We start from the raw sequence: 23,748 nt of genomic DNA, 5'->3' as shown, positions 1-23,748 counted from the left end.
CTAAAAGCGAATTCCCCCGAGAGGGTAAGCTGAAGGTGAATTCCCCCGAGAGGGTAAACCGAAACACAAAAAAAGCGAATTCCCCCGAGAGGGTAAGCTAATGGCGAATTCCCCCGAGAGGGTAAGCCGAAACAAAAAAAAGCGAATTCCCCCGAGAGGGTAAGCTAAAAGCGAATTCCTCCGAGAGGGTAAGCTGAAGGTGAATTCCCCCGAGCGGGTAAACCGAAACACAAAAAAAGCGAATTCCCCCGAGAGGGTAAGCTAATGGAGAATTCCCCCGAGAGGGTAATCCGAAACAAAAAAGTGAATTCCCCCGAGAGGGTAAGCTAAAAGCGAATTCCCCCGAGAGGGTAAGCTAAAAGCGAATTCCCCCGAGAGGGTAAGCTAATGGCGAATTCCCCCGAGAGGGTAAGCCGAAACAAAAAAAAAGCGAATTCCCCCGAGAGGGTAAGCTAAAAGCGAATTCCCCCGAGAGGATAAGCTAATGGCGATTTCTCCCGAGAGGGTAAGCCGAGACAAAACAGCGAATTCCCTCGAGAGGGTAAGCTAAAAGCGAATTCCCCCGAGAGGGTAGGCTAAAGGTGAATTCCCCCGAGAGGGTAAACCGAAACACAAAAAAGCGAATTCCCCCGAGAGGGTAAGCTAATGGCGAATTCCCCCGAGAGGGTAAGCTAAAAGCGAATTCCCCCGAGAGGGTAAGCTGAAGGTAAATTCCCCCGAGACGGTAAGCCGGAACAAAAAAAGCGAATTCCTCCGAGAGGGTAAGCAAAAAGCGAATTCCCCGGGAGGGTAAGCTAATGGTGAATTCCCCAGAGAGGGTAAGCCGAAACAAAAAAAGCGAATTCCCCCGAGAGGGTAAGCTAAAGGTGAATTCCCCCGAGAGGGTAAGCCGAAACAAAAAAAAATGGAATTTCCCCGAGAGGGTAAGCTAAAAGCGAATTCCCCACGAGAGGATAAGCTAAAATCGAATTCCCCCGAGAGGGTAAGCTATAAGTAAATTCCCCCGATGGGGTTAGCCGAAACAAAAAAAAACGAATAACCCCGATAGGGTAAGCCAAAAAAAGCAAATTTCCCCGAGAGAGAAAGCGAATTCCCCCGAGAGGGTAAGCTGAACGATGATGAAGGATCATGCTGAAGGATGATGGAGAAAGATGATGAAGGATGATAATAAAGGATGATGGTGAAAGATGATGAAGGATTATGCTGAAAGATGATGAGGATGAAGGAAGATGATGAAGGACGATGATAAAGGATTATGCTGAAACATGCTAATGCAGAATGATGATAAATTATGATGATGTAGGACGACGATAAAGGATGGTGATGAGGGATGATGACGAAAAATTATGAGATAAGATTATGATGAAGGATGATGAGAAAGGATAATGCTGATGGATAATGAAGAAGAATAATTATGAAGGGATATGATGAGGGATGATGATGAAAGTTGATGAGGAAGGGTAGTGTACAGCATAATGAAGGATTATGATGAAAGACGATGATGAAGGATGATTATAAGAATAATGATGAAAAATGATTATGAAGGATGATGATGAAGGATGATGGTAAAGGATGGGGATGTTGATGAAGGGTGGTGTAAAGCATGATGAAGGATTATGATGAAAGACGATGATGAAGGGTGATTATGAGAATGATGATAAAAAAAAAAATATTATGATGGATGATGGTGAAAGATGATGAAGGATATTGATGAAGGGTGGTGAAGAAAGACTATAATGACTGATTATGTTGAAGGATGATGGTGAAAGAGTATGATGAAAAACGATGACAAATGATGACGATGAAGGATGATGATGAAGGGTGATGAAGAAGGACGATGATGAAGGAGGATGATGAACAATTATGCTGAAGGGTGATGATAAAGGATGATGATGAAAGATAATGATGAAGGATGACGATGAAAGATGCTGTTGCAGAAAGATGATGATGTAGGACGACGATTAAGGATAACTATGAAGGAATATGATGAGGTATGATAATGAAAGATTATGCTGAAAGATGATGATGAAGGTTTTTATTATTAGCTCTTTATGTAAGGAAATTCAGCCCGAGGCTGGTTCATCCCCGGATGATGAAGGTTGATGATAAAAGATGATAATAAATAATGATTATGAAAGATATTGATAAATGGTGATAGTGAATTAATATGATGAAGGATGATGTTGAAAAACTTCATCATCGTTGATGAAGGATGATGGTGAAAGATGAAGATGTAGAATTATGATTAGGGATTATACTGAAAGATGATGAAGAAGGATTATATTTATTTTACCAAATTAGGATGATAGTGTGTAATAATACACAGAACAGCTGAAGAATGCAAAAGTTGATTGAGATACCAATATAGATTATAAAAAAAAAACAAACAAACAAAAATTGAAGAAGGACTATGATGAAGGATGATAAAAATTATGAATAAGGGTGATGATGACAACCGACGATGACGATGATGAATGATGTTGAAAAACAATGATGAAAGATAATGATGAACGATGATGATGAAGAATGATGATGAATGAATGATGGATGATGATGCAGGATGACTATGAAGGAATATGATGAGAGATGATGATGATGGATTTGATGAGGAAGGATGATGATGAAGAATGATGAAAAGCATGATGAAGGATTATGCTGAGGGATGATGATGAAGGTTGATGACGAGAATGATGAAGCATGATGTTGAAAAACGATGTTGACGGATGATGATGAAAGATGATGGAGAAATATGATGATGAAGGACGATGATAAAGAATTATGCTGGAGAATGATGATGAAGGATGAAGGTGAAAGATGATAATGAAAAACGATGATGAATGATGACGATGCAGGATAATGAATAATGATAATGAAAGATGATGATGAAGGATGGTGATGAAGGATGATAGTGAATTATAACGATGAATGTTGAAAAACGATGTTGCAATATGATGATGTAGAATGATACTGAAACATGATGATGACAGCTGAAGAAGAACGATGATAAAGGATTATGCTGAAGGATGATGATTAAGGATGATGATGAAAGATGATGATGAATGATGACGATGAAGGATGATAATGATGACCCAAGTAACTCTTATATAACTTTGGGATTGTTTGGGAAAGGATTATGGTAAAAGATGCTGAATAATAATGATGAAGGAAAATGATGAAGATAGATTATTATGAAGGATGGTGATGAATAATGATGATAAAAGATGATAATGAAGGACAATAAATTATTATGATGAAGGATGGTGAGGAAATATGATGATGAAGGATAATGATGAAGGATAATAATGAAAGATGATTATGCACGATGATATTGAAAGACGATTATTGAGGAAGATGATGCGGGATGATGAAGAAAGATGGTGAGAAAAGATTATGATGAAGAATGATGATGAAGAAAGATGAAGGACAACGATGAAGGATGAAGAACTATGATGAAGTATAATGGTGAAGATGGTGAAATATGATAATGAAGGATTGTGATGAAGAATGGTGATGATGGACTATGATGAAGGTTGAACCTGTGCAACGTGTATTTAATGTTGAATTTATCATGAACTCTTATTTTTATTGGCATTGCAACTTTCATCAAAATCAATAAATATCTAATTCAACCGATAGGTAAACTTACCTGGACAGCATTCTCTTTTTCCGGGAGTCCGTTCTCTCTATAACATTGGATGTCACTGCTAACGGAAAAGTAATGGCTTCATGCTTTCTTCTGAGTACTTTGCAGCTGGATTTGACGAGAGATGGTTCGAATTTGGCGACGACGTCAATGTGCTCATAACGGTTGAAAAAATGATGATGAAAGATTATGAATGATGGTGAAGGATGATGATGAGGAATGATGATTATGATGATTTAAGCTTGAATTAATCGTTAATAGAAAATTTGCAAAATAATGTGGTCAAAAAAAATAATAATAATAATAAGATGAGATATCTCAAGTAACCACAAGCATTATATCATTACATTAATTCAATCGTATTATAGTTTAGCTAATGCAAGATAACTTTTATTCTACACCTGTCAAGTAATAAAGCGTTTACTTTACATTATGAAAGCATTGAAGCATTATAGGATTTTGACAGCTCGGTATAGTTCTATAGCGACGTTGTATAATGCTTCATTGCATTACCATGTTAAAAGCTTTATGGCAATCAATAATGCAAGGATTTATTACTTTATATATGCCTTTACTAATGCTTTCATCGCTGTAAACAGATAACAATCCTCAGTTCGAAAAGAAATCTGTAAAACATTTTTAGAAACACAACCATTCAAAAGAAAAGAAGATCAAACCCAAATTTTCATGGATTGCTGCGTAGAACTTGGATTATTATGCTCAGATGTTGCTGTTTGAAAATTTATATCACGTATGGTTTTTTTTTATTTCTGTATGGTACTTGAAAACAATCAGATGCTGAGGGAACAAAGATTATGTGGGGTTGAGATATTGATTTCCTTATTTAACATAGTGCCCCGATTTCATAAAAGAAATGATAGAAGTGAGCACGTATGAAAACAATAAGAACAGAATCAACACAGACTAATTTATATCCTTATATTATCTTCGTTTGTGGAATCAATCGGTTCTGTAGCCTCTTGTTTTCGAATGGATTTGGGAGAGTAAGATAACTGATGGCATTCAGATCCTAGCACAACTTTTTAGAGCTGCTGAAAACACAACTCAATAAAGCACGAGCTGAGTATACGTTACTTTATGTTGCACATTTTTCCAGGTGCAAAATACATGGTAGTCGTAGCACAGCGTTAGCGCGTCCGAGTTTCATCGCGGTCCAGTTTCAGCAGTCTAGGTTTAATTCCCGAAATAGAATAAAAAACATCAGTGTAAGAGTATCGGAACAGGTATGAGAAGATAAAAATAGACAGAAAAATAAAAAAAAAAACTTTTTTTCTTTTGTTGACATGATGCCTTAAGTATGCATTCCATACTATTTCATTGCATTAGCTATATGGTACAAGCATTTTATATGCTTTAGCAATCACCACAGTAAAGCTTGCTTTAAATCAACAATAGTAGCGCATCTTTCGACTTTAAACCTACTTTAATGGTACCTATATGACAAAACAACTTTATATCGCATGTCATATAATATAATATAAAGAGAAATTAATGCTCTATATCCAGCGTCATGGTTACTTGGGATAGGTGATGCTTCTTGGTAACATGCGAAAAAAATTTGATAGAAATGGTCGATTATATCGTGAATATGAACATATTTGATAGTAGTTAAAAGAAAAAAAAAAAGAGTTTAAGTTAAAATGGATTTAAACAAATGATAGAGTAGGACAGAAGGAGAATGTAGGGATTGAGATGGATACTAGGAAAGCGAGAAACAGGGCATATAGCATTAGCAGCGGTGATGCGCCACCGGAAAAACAAAGCAAACAATCAGGATGGAATGAAACGTCAGTCTTGTAAAGTGTTTTGTACGAGTAGGTTGCATCATTTGCATCCTTCCTCGTTAATGAAGAATTTCGGCCGGCGGAATCGATTGACCCGGATTGCCACGGTGTCCGTCCGGACAATGGCACAGCCGGTAGGTAAGCTCCCAACCTCGCTTTCCTAGTATCCATCTCAATCCCTACAAGGTGAATCATGATCTTATTTTTTTTTTGATAACAAATACGTAACGTTTTTTTTTATTCGTAGAATGAAGCACTCATTTCTTCTACCAAGCATATCTTTCTGCGTTGTAAGCTTCGCAGAAGTGGGCAAACTCATACACATTTTTTTACAGTCTCCAAAAGAAATCTGATAACTAAATCTAGCTGTCAAAAAGGATTTTAATATTTCAACTCTCAATTGCTTTCCAAATTAAAAACAAGGTGGTTTAAACTTCGTACACAACTGAAACAAAAATCATTTATTACAGCATTTTTGCCTGACAAGCATGACGTGAACTCCACAATTTTTTGAGGTTATTGTTACCCCCAAAGTGCCTGAAAATTTTAACCTGCTTGTCCAATTTTGTCATTTGCGTACTATTTACTTAAGTAGCTCGGATGCTTCTCTGTCAATATTGATTAACTTATTGGATGAATTTAATTTACGAGCGTACTCGTTTGAACCGCCTGCCAGTCAATGAAGGTTTTGATATTCACCCATTTGAAAAAAATAACACAATCAAAATAAATTTCCGATAAAAGTTTACTATACTGGGCTTGGAAAACTTCGAGCAACGATTTCCCTCCAGATTTTTCATCTGACAGTGCGCAGTGCTCACTTACATAGTAATAAAAGTAGTTTTCTACCATGAAGTTTGAACTTGAGACAGTTTCGTCTACTACCACTACTTTTATTTTTGAATAAAAAAATCAACCAAATATTCGATTTTTTTATTCAAAAATAAAAAAAAAATATGCTTGGACTGCTATCGCTCGATAAAAAAAAAAGCTTTCAACAGTTCATACTTTACTGTAACCCAGAATCTTCATGTACTTTCTCGCAAAAATCTCTCAGTTTTTGAACTCTGATGTTGAAAGCTCCGTTTATATGTTTGATGTGATTTGTGCTTTGTACAAAACCGGTTTGACTATTTTGGCTTTGAAATTACTACAATATTTTGAATGCTTGTTGAATGTTTTTCAAAGGCGGGACATTTTTACGATTTGAGACGAACACGGGACATTTCGCGGGACATAATTTGTCGCGGGACATTTGGTCAAAATGCGGGACTGTCCCGCGAAACGCGGGACGTCTGGTCACTTTATATTTTCTTTATTAAAATAAAAAAATAGCTAGTTCAACGTCCCTAATGAGATTTACATTTTTTTTTTTTTAAATTCGATGCATACATCCATTAATCCGCGACTTTCTCGTTCTTCCCAATGCACTTGTGAGCACTCACCCGGGCAGCGCTTGGCCTGGTAAACTTTTTGTTGCAAACATTACAGCTGTACGGTCGCTCCCCCGTATGTAGCGTCTTGTGGCGCTTCATGTGCTCAACTGTATAGAATTTGGCCTGGCAAATGTCACAAGTGTGTGGTCGTCTTCCCTCGTGTGTCTGCACGTGCCTACACAGCATCCCGGATGTTTTGTAAGATTTACCACATTCGCTACAGGTATAGGGTTTCTCGTTGGTATGAACTCTGATGTGAACCTTCAACTCGCCGGTGTTCGTGAAGCCTTTTTCACAGTGAGGGCAGATATGCGTTTTCATTTGCAAATGTCTCCGGATGTGCTTCAGCAGGTTCCCATGGGCGTTGAATCTTCTCGAGCAGTACTCACATTGGAATGGTTGATAGTTCTTGTGGTCGGTTGTCAAATGTTTGCCCAATGCGCTGACTAACCGATTGCATACCGGACAAATCTTTTGTCCCCGAATGGCCGGTTTATCTTTGGTCTGTATTTGTCCAGTTGGCTCTGGTTTGCGCTCCTCAACTTGATCAATTGAGCTTAAGGAGGATTCGTCAAATTGTATTTGTCCAGTTGGCTCTGGTTTGCGCTCCTCAATTTGATCAATTGAGCTTTCGTCAATTTCTATCTTCAATGTCACCAATGAATCAGGACGCAAAGATTCAACCATTTCAGGGGATTTGGAATTCATATACTCGAACACGTTTTGTTCGGCAACGTCTTTTGAATTATTCTCAGAATGCAATATATAGTTTTGTGGATCATTCTCAACATACAGCTCATTAAAAGTGGCATTGTTTGTAAAGCACATTTTACGAAAATCTTCGAAATTCTTCAAAGTATTCCTGCAGTTTAAACACAACGATGCAGGAGCATTGGGAATATTAGTGATCTGGAATATAAACATGTTAACGATAACTATTTCCTCAACAGTACAATTTTAAGCGAATTTGAATGAACCTTCAAAGATGTAAGATCTTCAATCCAAACATCTAGCGATATGGAATCGCTTTCGAATATGAACTGTGAGTTATCGCTATCGGTCAAACACAGCCGGCAGGTAGCTTCAGACAACTGCTCCGTTTTGATATCACTCTGTTGCAACATTTTCCTGATCTTAATTTCAATAACAATCGCTTATGTTGTGAAATTTTGAAATTTGTCCCTCTGTGCAAGATAGCACAGCTCAAAATAAACACAAACTTAATTTAAAAGCAACACATAAACATAACATATTTGTCAAAGTTCAGGTACTTGTACTAAAATATGAATAAATGAAAATTCCAATTTTTATGGCAAATTTAAACTGGGAAATGTACAAAATCGGTTTGAACATCTTTCTTTGCAAATTGCAATAAAGATTTCAAATACCTACACGGTCAGAAAATTCACTCATTTTGGAGCTAAAGTGGGACAACTCAAAATTGAGTAAATTTTTTTTCCAGCGATAGCGCTGGCCCAAGTGCGAAAATCTCATCAGTTTAAGCTGTATAATATTCTTGATGATGTGAAGAATATTATACGGCTTAAACTGTTTGAATTTTTGCACTTGGGCTAGCGCTATCGCTGGAAATGCAATTTACTCATTTTTTGAGCTGTCCCAGTTTAGCTCAGTTTTGTGTGAATCTTACTCATTTTAGAGTAACATTTTCTTAGCGTGTATCTTTTTAATTCAATGAGTTCAAGACGTTAAAGATTCACATCGTCAGGCAATCCCGTTGCATCAGTTGATGGTTTAGCGGCTTTTAATGGTCAATGGTTGATTTTTCGTGAGCGCTGGTGCAATTGCATATTCGGTGAACATAAAGGAACTATTTAAACAATCAAACTTCTATTAATATACACCTTTTTTGTTGTTTCGAAAAATTTAATCAATTTACAATATTTTTTGTTCAAGCACAGGAGGCGCTTTCTTGACATAGAAATAGCCGTTCAAAACCGTGGGTAGGAAATGGATAACAAAAAAATTGCAGTGAAATGTTTTTTTTTTAGTTTTGAAAAAAAAAATGATTTCCTAACTTCATATTGTTTGTGCAGTTGAAAATCGGAATTTTTGACACGCGAAAATCGATTTTTCTCCTAAACCGTGTGTCGGACGTACGTCGGGCACGCAGAAAAAAGCATGGTAAAATCAAAAATATTTCAGGTAAACTCAAATAAATTGTCAATTTGTTCTGGCACCAAAAATAAAGCTGTTTGGAGCAAATCGAACGTCACATTTGAAGCAAATTCAATCCATTTTTGAGACAAACATGCATCTTCTGATAGGTTATGTTAAAAACAAATGTAAAAATTTTTGTTTTTTTTTTTGTGGCGGTCGGCCTTACGGAAATATTTGTTTTCCAATTAAATTTATCAAGTCATTTCCTTCTCTAGGAAAACCCACTTCCCGCGTGGCACTTTCAATGCCAACATCATACGCTCCCGAAACCAATAGGATTTCGTGGATACTTTTGGTGAAACTTGACTTTTTTGCAAGAGGAAATCTTGTTTGGTGCTGCAGCTGGAACTTGAGAGTTTTGTTTATGTTCTCGACGGCGGAACGAGGGGCTCTTCAATAGGTATTGTAGAAATCAATATGTAATTGAGTTAGTTTTAAAAATTAATCTTTTTTTTTATCTTTTTTTATCTTTTAGTTTTAGTTTAGTTTTAGTTTTAAAAATTTTATCAGTTTACCGAATAAACATGAATATTTTTGTTTCTAACGAACGAAATTTGTCTCCGTGGGCACAGTGCGATGGATAGAGGGGCCAGGTCCGCTGTCCAGCGCCCTACGTCCGACGTTAGGATTCACGTATGGATTTTGAGAAAAATCGATTGTCGGGTGTGGGGAAACTTCGGGTTTCGACCGCGACGACAATAAAAGCACCTTTTTCTGAGCAACCATAAAATTCCATATTTTTAGAACATTATTTTGATACTTCACGTAGAAAAAGAAAAGTAAACACAACCAAAATTCGGCTATATTTAGCCGAAACCTTGGGTTTAATCCACGGTTGAATCTCTAGTTGAATTGGGAACAAACGAAATTTTGGTTCGATTTTACGTACGTACGTTAAGTACTGTTCCTTCGAATTCCACTAACAATTTGCATCCTTTCACAGATACGTATTTCGACCTCAACTGTGAGATCGTCTTCAGCTTGGTCTTCAGTGTCTTATAAGATATTGTACTTGACTCGACGGGGGATTGAAAATGGACAATTTTTGCGTGACGTAATTTATGGACGCTCCCCTATTCGAAAACAAGCGATTACGGCACCGATTGATTCCGTTCTTTTTGTTTTCATGCATGCTCACATCTTACAAAAAATACAAAAATATGAAACAAAACCAACAACGCTTCAATCCTTTGTTTTTCATAGGATGAAAACACAGCGTAACAAAAATTAACTTTTTGTCTGTCTCAAGAGCAAACTTATGTGTCTCCGAAGGATTTTGGGCCGCTGAGTCCGAATCCGGGCTCAGATTTGCTCCAACACGTCACAATTTTGAGCTATACCTCAATTTATAGGGCAAAATATGTGATTTTGGGTTTTTTTGACTGCAAGCCAATAAGCAAGGAAATATTTTTTTAAGCAATCAAAAGGTTAATTGGTCAATTAACATCTAAATTAACGACTCATGCAAAATATTTCGTTTTACCAAATCGATTTTGATAGTTTTAAGCGATTTATGATAGGTACGATATTTTCCATACAAGTCATCCTCCAAATGTTGCATGCAAGTTTTCATACTAACATAAAATGCTTAAATCCATCAAATTTGATTAGGTAAAACGAAATATTTTGCATGAGTCGTTAATTTAGATGTTAATTGACCAATTAACCTTTTGATTGCTTAAAAAAAATAATTCCAAGCTTAATGGCTTGCAGTCAAAAAAGCCCAAAATCGCATATTTTGCCCTTTAAATTGAGGTATAGCTCAAAATTGTGACGTGTTGGAGCAAATCTGAGCCCGGATTCGGATTCAGCGGCCCAAAATCCTTCGGAGACACATAAGTTTGCTCTTGAGACAAAAAAATGTTGCGCTGTGAAATGGGAGCCACATGCTTACACGGGGAGAAAACACTGCAGTTTGAATCAACTAACATAAGATACATAGACGAGTGCACCGATGAACTGATTTCATCGTGGTCCAAGAACTTTGACACTAGAGCGGGGCCATTCCCAATCAGAATTGTTCAATTCTGATTGGAAACCGTGCACTTCTGATTGGAAGCGGCCCCGCTCTAGTGTCAAAATTCTCGGACCGCGATGAATTCAGTTCATCGGTGCACTCGTCTATGATAATATATAGACGAGTGCACCGATGAACTGAATTCATCGCGGTCCGAGAATTTTGAAACTAGGTTCTGATTGGAAATCGTTCACTTCTGATTGGAAGCGGCCCCGCTCTAATGTCAAAATTCTCGGACCGCGATGAATTTAGTTCGACCACAGACAAACAGACACCTTGAACGATTTTCATGTAAATCCATCGCCTAGTTCACACTACGATCACCTGGTGGAAAAGTTGCACGAATCACTGTGTTGTGCAATATCGTCAACAGAAGGCGCTAGTGTGAAACGTCAAATACGTAGAAAAACGATGCGCGCGCCTCTGGTTGTGAAAGCCACAACTATGAAAATGTAAAATGATCGTTAAAAGCGTGGTCGATGGAAATTTCGCAAGTGTTACGTCTGTTTGTCTGTGGTTCGACGATGCACTCGTCTATATTATCGCGTCACCGAGCTTGAGAACATTTCATTTTGAGTTCTAACCCTGGTTCTAACCGTTCTAACAAGGCTCTAACCACAGACAACAGACATAACACACTAATCATTTCCGTTGTATACCAAATGAACGATAAATTTGAAAACGTGATGGTTAGCCAACTGTCCATCCGTAGCGCTCGCATCGTTTATGTTCGAATTTGAAATTTGCTCACTACCGCCACCTTGTTCGTGGTTGGCCAAACTAAGTTTGTTTAACATTGGATGAATAATTTTCCGTGACTATGATTTGAATCAGAAAATGCTCGAGAAAATGTTCAAGTTGTTACGTTTGTCTGTCTATGCTCTACATTTTCCTGCATCAAATATTCATTTGAAAAAAAAAAAAAAAAATAATAGCTCTTCGAAACTGACTATAATTCCCTCACCTACCTTGATTTCGTGGGCCAAAGTACCTGCAAGTAAATCAATAAATTTATTAAGAAAAGATAAAAAATCCTTAGTTTTGCAAATGTGAAATCGTTTGAGATTATTCATTAATGCTTAAATCTGTTTTTATTTCTTTTTAGATGCCGAAAATGGCACAAAGCTTCCAGTGCAGGTGTACGCTCGAGCTTACATATACTTTTTGCAGAATTTGGAAGCTCATGACCTGGTAAGCAAAAGACCCAACTATTGATAATATTTGTAAATCAATCAAAATCATTTCCCCGCAGCAATTTAAGATCCACGCCCTACTACAGCTGCGGTACGTGGACTCGCGATTGGTGTTCAAAAAAGTAGCTCCCAACCGGACGGAGCCCATCATGGGCGAACAATCCCTGAGAGATGTCCTGTGGGTTCCGCACGTGTTTCTTGCCAACGAGCGCAGCTCGGATATTCTGGGGACGGCAGAAAAAGACATTCTGACCTCGGTCTCCCCCGATGGTACTGTGATCATTTCAACTCGAATAAGTGCAACGCTGTACTGCTGGATGAATCTTCAGAAGTTCCCCTTCGACGAACAGCACTGTTCCACCGTTTTGGAGAGCTGTAAGAAAATACCACGTCCGGATGAAGTTTTTAGGCGATACGATTGACACGTGTTTCGGGTTTTGTTTTACAGGGATGTACAACGAGGCTGATCTCAACCTGCAGTGGGAAAAGAAGTCTCCCGTCACCTTAGCTCCGGAACTGCACCTCACCGAGTACGTGCTGCTGGATATGTTTACGAACGAAACGATGATAAACGCTGATCTGAGCGATCTTCGTCACGGAGCCTTTGGTGAGTGTTTTGAGGGAAAAAAATGAGACTTGTTTTTGATTTGTGATGTCGGAAAATGTAAGAGAAAACGAGTCATCAATAATCCACTCTCTTATATCATATTATCATAAGTTTATTACTATGGTCATTATTATTATTTTCATCGTCATTCACATCATTACCTTCATCATTGGCAACATTTGGCAACATCGTTTTCATATAAAATAAGCTCACCATTTTGGAATTTTCCGTGTAAAGTGATGGTTGAAAACGCTACATGGCGACCGTGCCAAAAAAGGTTCTTTTTGTTTTTACGGTCGCCATGTAGCACTTTCACAGAACCCACGTGTAATCCTGAATGTATGTAAGAAAGATTTCAGTGCTACATAAGTTGTAACTTCATGATGATGCTACAATCGAATTGTGATTAATTCGAAATATGTTCACCCGCGTGGAAAAGTGTGCTAATTTACGCCTTTTTTATTTTGTTATTTTACCTTATAAGCTAATTCTAAGCTCAAATTCATGACTTGCTGGTTCCGGATTCTAGGACAAGTTCTATGAAAACCTGAATTATGAGATTCAAATATTACTCTGGAATGCTTGCTGAATTTTCGGGAGATATTTGACTGAGGTTCAGGAGGGTCTTCTAGGAGCAGTTAAAGCATTGGCAGAAACAAACCGATAAGATTTCATAAGTTCAATCTACAGTAGACGGTATACCAAAATTTGTATTGCAAATATATTCTGCTGGGATTACCATACACATTCTGTGGAAAATTTTGATGAATTCCAAAGAATATACTATGGATCAACTTTGGCGTGACATTGACGTAAATTATTTGAGAATTCAATGGTGATTTTAAAAAAAATTCCTGGCAGGTCAGTGCCTAGAATAGGGTGGGAAGAAGGTGATTTTTCGCATTCTTCATAACAGACGAAGCGAAACATTGTTTGTCTCAAAAGCGAACTTATGTATCTCTGACAGATTTTGGGTCACCGAATCCGAATTAGAGCTCAGAATTGCTCCAGCACGTCACAATTTTGAGCTATATCTGAATTTATAGGGCAAAATGTGTGATATTGAGCTTTTTTAACTGCAAGCCATGAATCATGGAAATAGTTGTTTAAAGCAATCAAAGTGTTAATTGGTCAATTATATCGTCTAAATTAACGATTTATGCCAAATAATTCATTTTACCAAGATCCAGATCCAGAAATTCTACCAGGAATGTTTTTCGGGATTCTTTTAGAATTTTCATACAAAATTCCTCTAGAAGTTTTTTTCTGTGAACTCTGTGAAACCTTGCGAGTTTCCCCCAAGAAATTCTTGCAGGATTTTGTCCAAGAATTTCGTCTGAGATTTCTGCATTAAAGCCTTCCAGAATTCCTCCAAGAGATTTTTCCGGGATTTTTCTTTGAACTCCTTCCTTGATCTCCCCGGGAACTCCTTCGGCGATTCCTCCATTATTTTCTTCCGGAATATCACTACAAACTCCTCCATGCCAGCAGACTTTGGTTTTGAGAATCCTTTCTAAGTTCTGGAGTTATTTGAATGAAAGAAAATATTCCGAGGATTCCACTAGAATTTCTAAAAAAAATGTTTGAATCAAAACAGTATTTCCTTAAAAGCTCACCGGAATGTCTCTGACCATTATTGCAACCGAATTTTCAACGAAATTTTCCTTTTAAATCAACCTCAGTTCCATCAGTGGCAAAATCCTGTTTTACTAAGGAAAATGAGCTCTTTCTAAATATTAGGCTATAAAAAATGTCGATGCTGTGCTGTTACGGTCGCCATGTCCGGAATGGGAACATTTACTTAGAAAGAGTTACACTCACTTGGTATAGAAGAATTCGAATGACCCCCAATTGTAGAGGCGCTAGGCGACATGAGGAGAAAATCGTTTGTTTACATCAAAAATTCAATTTTTCGTCTTAAAAATGAACTAATATTTTGCCTTGGTAGTTGCTATTTTCCATTGGTAATGGCTTCCATTATCATCATTCTTGATGCCCATGCCGACAGACACCGGATTGGCCAGCTAACAAAAAATCCGGAAGATCGCCCGCCGGAGGCATAGCAAGAGCTCCTCAAATCAATCACATAAATTGTTCGTAAGTACCTACCGGATTTAAGCGCATCTGAAAGAGAAGTAAATTTTCTTTCCAAAAAGTGCTCGTTTGTTTCTCTACGATGCGGAATAGGGTCCTAAAATTAAAGACGAAATCTCGCTTATATTGAATAATACGATCAAGCATGGTGTTCTAATCGGAATTGTACTTTACTCGAACTTGAAAAACAAAGGAATAATGAGAAATTTCGAAATAAGTAAAATGGTAAATAGTTCTACTTTGACATTTGAGTTCAACCTTGTGTGACTGAGCTCGACATTTTTCGCACTGGGATTTCAAAAATGTTCCTATCTGACATACACGGTGAAAAAAATCACTCAAAGTATGTGTTATAAGCTAGGGACGAGACAAAAGGCTAAAAAAATAAAAATTATATATTTTCAACTACGGTTAATAAAAACGTCAAAAAATGAGTAAATATGTACTCTTAAACCATATAGGGAAGATTCAAATATTACGTCCATCGTTTTTCGGGATTTCTAGACCCCCCCTCCCCCCTCTGTCACGCACTTTTCCTATACCCAATACACGTACTGTCACACTTTTCTAGACCCCCCCCCCTCCCCCAAATGTTGGACGTAATTTTTGAACGTTCCCATATTGTGGTTTAAAACAAGAATCCTGATAGGACTTTAGGAGCCTATTCGATACGAAAAAGTGAAAAAAGTGCACTTTGCCTATGCTGCGCCATGTGAAATTTTGGGGAGTCACGTTTTTATAGGGTTCTCGTTCCTGCCACCAGATGCGGAGGTATCGTTAGCTTCCGTTGGATTTACCTATTTTCTCAGCTCAGAAGCATGCTATCAAAAAACAGTGTATGGAGCACTTTTAACTCATAGTTTTTCTAAAACTTTGCCGTATAAAGAAACGATTGCACACGCACACCAAAATCGTGACAGAGTGTTGAAAGCGACTCTTTACAATGTGAGTGTAATTTATATTCATCTCGTGGAGACTCGCCTTCGTATCCCTCTCTCGTGACTTTGGTATGCGTGTGCGACTCCTACTTTATTCGGCAAAGTTTTAGATAGAACTACAAGGTAAAAGTGCTCCATTGAGTTGTCCAAAAAATGTCTCACGAAACCTAATGCAAGCCTATCCATATACGTGAGAACAAAAGATGTTTACAAAGTTCTTACAGATAGATTAACACATAACATATCTGCATCTGCATGGTTCGCTTGAGTCTAACGCTATTGTATTGCTCCGATTTCGAACTTATTTCTACGTGAAATATACTGAATATATTCATCATTCAAGTTCTTACTGCTTAGTGCTTCTGTACTTGACCTGTGTGTAAACGAACTAAGTATTTGGACTTACAAGGATACCGGAATTATTAAATAAATAAGTGTAATTTTGTTGAAGCCACAAGTGAGTTACAGCCAAACGTAATGGATAACCAGTGTAAGAAATGCTCCACAGACATTGATACTTTGAACTGTCTTTACACTGTTTGTGAGGGGAGATGCGCTAAAAAGTTCCACGCTACGTGTGCAGCTATAACTGAGGACCAATTGTGTTCACTATCCAAAAATATCGTTTGGATATGTGACGAATGCATATTCGAGTTCCGTGATGCCAGAGATCGCATTCCTGAAACTACCAAGGCTCTACCGTCAGATAGCTCGTTTACAGCCGATCTAGAGGAAATAAAATCACAAATTGGAATAATGAACAATTCGATCACTAAATTGTCTATTGCTATCACATCATCCACGTCATCTGCAACCGCACAACGGCATTCAACACGTCTCAGCTCAACACCAATCAACTCACCGCACCAACCGCCAAACAATACAAGTGTATGTATGCCCAATAGCTCGCAGTCGCACTCGCCTGAGCACACTTCTAATGAGTCGTTTTCGCTGCTTTTAACGAATATCGACCGACGGGTGACAGAAAACGACATTGCTCTGTTGGTATCGCAGTCTCTTTGTGCTCCAGAACCCGAGTGTTTGAAAGTAACAAAATTAGTTCCTCGTTATAAAAATTGCGATGAACTGGATTACATTTCATTTAAAATTGTGTTAGCCAACCGTTGGAAGCTGCTAGCCATGACTGCAACAACCTGGCCACGCGGAATAAAATTTCGAGAGTTTGTTCGTAGGAACAATGATCCATGGATGCCACCAGCGCTGAGGAATGAAACAATTTAATGCTCAAAATCGAAATGTATATGAAACCAATATATGTATAGTTGTATGATTGCAAAACCCGTATAATCTGCAGTTATTGTTCTTGAAAAATGATTTGTTAACTTTATTGATATTTGTTAATGTGATGTGTTTGTTTTAGTTCTAATATGAATTTGATGAACAATAATGATGAATTGTAAACTGAGTGCTATAGTCCTGTGTTTTTGCCTTAAGCCGCATCTTAGATTTAAACAAACCATAATATTAAGTTATACAGTCTGTACAGGTAACCTGAAGACGATGTAAATAAATAAATAAAAATAAATAAATATATCTATGTAAATAAATAAATAAACACGGAAAATCTGAACACAAACCACTACCACACAGAAATTTGGATTGGTCAATACGCTGTTTTTGATAGATACTTAATTGAAAAGATACCAAGTGAGTGTAAATCTTTCTAAGTGATTGCTCCCATCTCTGACATGACGACCGTAACAGCACAGAGAATTGACTTAATACGCTTAAACTCCCAAATGTTTAAGTTTTGTAAGAATTTCTAGTCTTATCTACATTAAAATAAAGCCTAGAGTTCTGTTCGAAAAATTTGGATATCTGATTCTGCTGGGATTACCATACACATTCTGTGGAAAATTTTGATGAATTCCAAAGAATATACTATGGATCAACTTTGGCGTGACATTGACGTAAATTATTTGAGAATTCAATGGTGATTTTAAAAAAAATTCCTGGCAGGTCAGTGCCTAGAATAGGGTGGGAAGAAGGTGATTTTTCGCATTCTTCATAACAGACGAAGCGAAACATTGTTTGTCTCAAAAGCGAACTTATGTATCTCTGACAGATTTTGGGTCACCGAATCCGAATTAGAGCTCAGAATTGCTCCAGCACGTCACAATTTTGAGCTATATCTGAATTTATAGGGCAAAATGTGTGATATTGAGCTTTTTTAACTGCAAGCCATGAATCATGGAAATAGTTGTTTAAAGCAATCAAAGTGTTAATTGGTCAATTATATCGTCTAAATTAACGATTTATGCCAAATAATTCATTTTACCAAGATCCAGATCCAGAAATTCTACCAGGAATGTTTTTCGGGATTCTTTTAGAATTTTCATACAAAATTCCTCTAGAAGTTTTTTTCTGTGAACTCTGTGAAACCTTGCGAGTTTCCCCCAAGAAATTCTTGCAGGATTTTGTCCAAGAATTTCGTCTGAGATTTCTGCATTAAAGCCTTCCAGAATTCCTCCAAGAGATTTTTCCGGGATTTTTCTTTGAACTCCTTCCTTGATCTCCCCGGGAACTCCTTCGGCGATTCCTCCATTATTTTCTTCCGGAATATCACTACAAACTCCTCCATGCCAGCAGACTTTGGTTTTGAGAATCCTTTCTAAGTTCTGGAGTTATTTGAATGAAAGAAAATATTCCGAGGATTCCACTAGAATTTCTAAAAAAAATGTTTGAATCAAAACAGTATTTCCTTAAAAGCTCACCGGAATGTCTCTGACCATTATTGCAACCGAATTTTCAACGAAATTTTCCTTTTAAATCAACCTCAGTTCCATCAGTGGCAAAATCCTGTTTTACTAAGGAAAATGAGCTCTTTCTAAATATTAGGCTATAAAAAATGTCGATGCTGTGCTGTTACGGTCGCCATGTCCGGAATGGGAACATTTACTTAGAAAGAGTTACACTCACTTGGTATAGAAGAATTCGAATGACCCCCAATTGTAGAGGCGCTAGGCGACATGAGGAGAAAATCGTTTGTTTACATCAAAAATTCAATTTTTCGTCTTAAAAATGAACTAATATTTTGCCTTGGTAGTTGCTATTTTCCATTGGTAATGGCTTCCATTATCATCATTCTTGATGCCCATGCCGACAGACACCGGATTGGCCAGCTAACAAAAAATCCGGAAGATCGCCCGCCGGAGGCATAGCAAGAGCTCCTCAAATCAATCACATAAATTGTTCGTAAGTACCTACCGGATTTAAGCGCATCTGAAAGAGAAGTAAATTTTCTTTCCAAAAAGTGCTCGTTTGTTTCTCTACGATGCGGAATAGGGTCCTAAAATTAAAGACGAAATCTCGCTTATATTGAATAATACGATCAAGCATGGTGTTCTAATCGGAATTGTACTTTACTCGAACTTGAAAAACAAAGGAATAATGAGAAATTTCGAAATAAGTAAAATGGTAAATAGTTCTACTTTGACATTTGAGTTCAACCTTGTGTGACTGAGCTCGACATTTTTCGCACTGGGATTTCAAAAATGTTCCTATCTGACATACACGGTGAAAAAAATCACTCAAAGTATGTGTTATAAGCTAGGGACGAGACAAAAGGCTAAAAAAATAAAAATTATATATTTTCAACTACGGTTAATAAAAACGTCAAAAAATGAGTAAATATGTACTCTTAAACCATGTGGTTTAAAACAAGAATCCTGATAGGACTTTAGGAGCCTATTCGATACGAAAAAGTGAAAAAAGTGCACTTTGCCTATGCTGCGCCATGTGAAATTTTGGGGAGTCACGTTTTTATAGGGTTCTCGTTCCTGCCACCAGATGCGGAGGTATCGTTAGCTTCCGTTGGATTTACCTATTTTCTCAGCTCAGAAGCATGCTATCAAAAAACAGTGTATGGAGCACTTTTAACTCATAGTTTTTCTAAAACTTTGCCGTATAAAGAAACGATTGCACACGCACACCAAAATCGTGACAGAGTGTTGAAAGCGACTCTTTACAATGTGAGTGTAATTTATATTCATCTCGTGGAGACTCGCCTTCGTATCCCTCTCTCGTGACTTTGGTATGCGTGTGCGACTCCTACTTTATTCGGCAAAGTTTTAGATAGAACTACAAGGTAAAAGTGCTCCATTGAGTTGTCCAAAAAATGTCTCACGAAACCTAATGCAAGCCTATCCATATACGTGAGAACAAAAGATGTTTACAAAGTTCTTACAGATAGATTAACACATAACATATCTGCATCTGCATGGTTCGCTTGAGTCTAACGCTATTGTATTGCTCCGATTTCGAACTTATTTCTACGTGAAATATACTGAATATATTCATCATTCAAGTTCTTACTGCTTAGTGCTTCTGTACTTGACCTGTGTGTAAACGAACTAAGTATTTGGACTTACAAGGATACCGGAATTATTAAATAAATAAGTGTAATTTTGTTGAAGCCACAAGTGAGTTACAGCCAAACGTAATGGATAACCAGTGTAAGAAATGCTCCACAGACATTGATACTTTGAACTGTCTTTACACTGTTTGTGAGGGGAGATGCGCTAAAAAGTTCCACGCTACGTGTGCAGCTATAACTGAGGACCAATTGTGTTCACTATCCAAAAATATCGTTTGGATATGTGACGAATGCATATTCGAGTTCCGTGATGCCAGAGATCGCATTCCTGAAACTACCAAGGCTCTACCGTCAGATAGCTCGTTTACAGCCGATCTAGAGGAAATAAAATCACAAATTGGAATAATGAACAATTCGATCACTAAATTGTCTATTGCTATCACATCATCCACGTCATCTGCAACCGCACAACGGCATTCAACACGTCTCAGCTCAACACCAATCAACTCACCGCACCAACCGCCAAACAATACAAGTGTATGTATGCCCAATAGCTCGCAGTCGCACTCGCCTGAGCACACTTCTAATGAGTCGTTTTCGCTGCTTTTAACGAATATCGACCGACGGGTGACAGAAAACGACATTGCTCTGTTGGTATCGCAGTCTCTTTGTGCTCCAGAACCCGAGTGTTTGAAAGTAACAAAATTAGTTCCTCGTTATAAAAATTGCGATGAACTGGATTACATTTCATTTAAAATTGTGTTAGCCAACCGTTGGAAGCTGCTAGCCATGACTGCAACAACCTGGCCACGCGGAATAAAATTTCGAGAGTTTGTTCGTAGGAACAATGATCCATGGATGCCACCAGCGCTGAGGAATGAAACAATTTAATGCTCAAAATCGAAATGTATATGAAACCAATATATGTATAGTTGTATGATTGCAAAACCCGTATAATCTGCAGTTATTGTTCTTGAAAAATGATTTGTTAACTTTATTGATATTTGTTAATGTGATGTGTTTGTTTTAGTTCTAATATGAATTTGATGAACAATAATGATGAATTGTAAACTGAGTGCTATAGTCCTGTGTTTTTGCCTTAAGCCGCATCTTAGATTTAAACAAACCATAATATTAAGTTATACAGTCTGTACAGGTAACCTGAAGACGATGTAAATAAATAAATAAAAATAAATAAATATATCTATGTAAATAAATAAATAAACACGGAAAATCTGAACACAAACCACTACCACACAGAAATTTGGATTGGTCAATACGCTGTTTTTGATAGATACTTAATTGAAAAGATACCAAGTGAGTGTAAATCTTTCTAAGTGATTGCTCCCATCTCTGACATGACGACCGTAACAGCACAGAGAATTGACTTAATACGCTTAAACTCCCAAATGTTTAAGTTTTGTAAGAATTTCTAGTCTTATCTACATTAAAATAAAGCCTAGAGTTCTGTTCGAAAAATTTGGATATCTGGGTTCTGAAGAAAATAGAGTTCAGAAGTATTCAGGGCCTGGAAGTATGCTTGAATTTGGAAGAATGCAGACTTTTGAAGTGTTCAAAGAGTAGAAGAATTGTGGATTCTGAAGAATCCTAAGTTCTAAAGTATTTTTTGAATTTGAATTTCCAAAAAACTTGTAGTTTATGAAAAATCCTGAATCTTGAAATTTTCAGAGTTGTGTTCGATTGAGATTTATGAAGTATTTGGAGTTTTGTAAAATCCAGAGTTCTGTGATACACTTACAAATTTCTGCAAAATACCGAGTTCTGAAGAATACAGAATACTGAACTGTTCAGAGTTTTAAAAAAATTCTTAGGAAATATTTCCTGGCATCAATCATACACATCATACACTATTCTGAATAATGATATGCTCTGAGTAATTTGGTTAAATACACCACTAAAATGCTAAGAACCACTACATGTATAAGACTTGTAAGACTAAAACCATTTACGGCTAACCATATACCATTAACTAATTTACTATAACATTATAAACTTTGTTTTAGTTGAAGCACTTACTATACCAATTTTGCAATATTAATGCACATTTTGTGTTCCTCAGCTGGCAACTACAGCTCCCTAAGCTTCACCGTCCATCTAGCCCGTGAAATGGGCTTCTACCTGATGGACTACTTCATCCCCTCGATAATGTTGGTAGCGATCTCGTGGGTCACTTTCTGGCTTCAGGCCGACCAATCTGCTCCTCGGATAACGCTCGGAACCAGCACGATGTTGACGTTCATCACACTTGCATCGGCACAGGGCAAAACACTGCCCAAGGTTAGCTACATCAAAGCGTCGGAAATCTGGTTCCTCGGCTGCACGGGTTTCATCTTTGGAAGCCTGGTGGAGTTTGCCTTCGTCAACACCATCTGGCGAAGGCAGAAAAATGTCGAACTGAAGAAGAAGAACAGCAAGTACATTCTGAAGTCGACGTTCACACCGGTCCCATCGAGGAAGAATGCCAACGGAAATCTGCAAAAGTCTCACTCATGCACAAGCTTGGATGCGCAGTCAACGATTACGGCTTCGAATAACTCCTACAACAATTATCTGACGGTTCATGTATGTTATTCAAAGACTGTAAATTCAAATCTCCTGTCTAATTTTCTTATCTACAATTTTAGTCCTTCCCATCGAAGACCAATTCCCTGCTTCCAATCATCACGACTTCGCATGCAGACTCCGTTGACAACCGCAATGGAAACGTATCGATCAAAATTGAAGACACCTCGGGCTCGACCACCGATTTGAGCAAAATTAACGAACAGTCCAATATAAATGGTAACGGATGGACAACGATGACTCCGCAGGAAATTGCCATCTGGATAGACAAGCGGTCGAGATTTGTGTTTCCGGTTTGCTTTTTCGTTTTCAATATATTCTATTGGTCTTTCGTTTACTATCTGTAAGTTCAAGCTAATCGTCGTCAGTTCAAGCTAAAACCAGATCAAGGTGGTATACCTATGAATTACGCAAAACATAGAAATGTGATGTCCAATGGAATATTGTTTTAATGAAGCAAATAATTTATTCAGAACGCTTACAGGGAGTACGTGTAAAACGCTGGCAAATACTTCTCATATTGTAAATAATGTGACTAAAGCAATTTTAAGAATTACACACTGCAGTGCCCGATACTAGTATTTAAGGAAACTATATGTGCAAATGCATTATTAGCTTAACTCTATGTGTTAAGAGAAATAAACATGAAATTTGTTAACATAAAATAGTTCAGTTTAAGTATGCGTTTAATTTTTTTATGGTTTACAAGCCTGCTAGCTACATACCTTCTTGGGAACGTTTAAGTTTTTAATCAAGCTTAAGAACGGTTTATTCAATCATTGAACAGCAATCCAGCTTTTTACACTGGCTATAAACCGACAGGGGGTGTTATAGCTAGATCTTGGTAGGCGGAAAATATAAGTTGTTTGTCCAATTGTCAAAAATTTTCACAGCAGTTGGTATATTTGGCAATTTTTC

At 37.5% G+C, this 23,748-nt stretch overlaps 2 protein-coding genes across 4 annotated transcripts in view; one reads left to right on the top strand and one right to left on the bottom strand.

The window, feature by feature from the left end:
* The window catches only part of LOC109397521 (pH-sensitive chloride channel 2-like), a 67,739-nt gene extending 44,231 nt beyond the window's left edge, over positions 1 to 23,508 (top strand). For 2 of the 3 annotated variants that reach the window (XM_062850777.1, XM_062850776.1), the window contains exons 4-8: positions 12,185 to 12,270; positions 12,332 to 12,647; positions 12,721 to 12,879; positions 22,328 to 22,830; positions 22,893 to 23,508. In XM_062850777.1, the coding sequence (XP_062706761.1) occupies positions 12,185 to 12,270; positions 12,332 to 12,647; positions 12,721 to 12,879; positions 22,328 to 22,830; positions 22,893 to 23,177 (1,349 nt within the window). In that variant the 3' untranslated portion in view covers positions 23,178 to 23,508. Of the gene's footprint in view, positions 1 to 5,360; positions 5,587 to 12,184; positions 12,271 to 12,331; positions 12,648 to 12,720; positions 12,880 to 22,327; positions 22,831 to 22,892 lie in introns of those variants that run through there. The other variant, XM_062850778.1, reaches the window with a different exon arrangement.
* LOC115258564 (zinc finger protein 32-like) lies at positions 6,795 to 8,116 on the bottom strand. Its single transcript, XM_029858744.2, has 2 exons — positions 7,862 to 8,116; positions 6,795 to 7,793 (listed from the first exon to the last, which is right to left on the bottom strand). Exons 1-2 carry the CDS (start codon positions 8,006 to 8,008, stop codon positions 6,846 to 6,848), a joined length of 1,095 nt encoding a protein of 364 aa, XP_029714604.2. The 5' UTR covers positions 8,009 to 8,116; the 3' UTR covers positions 6,795 to 6,845.
* Positions 23,509 to 23,748: the final 240 nt, after the last annotated feature.

The sequence above is a fragment of the Aedes albopictus genome, chromosome 2, assembly GCF_035046485.1.
Source record: "Aedes albopictus strain Foshan chromosome 2, AalbF5, whole genome shotgun sequence".
Taxonomy (NCBI): domain Eukaryota; kingdom Metazoa; phylum Arthropoda; class Insecta; order Diptera; family Culicidae; genus Aedes; species Aedes albopictus.
The sequence above is the reverse complement of the archived record's forward strand: the minus strand, read 5'-3'. Positions and strand labels throughout refer to the sequence as shown.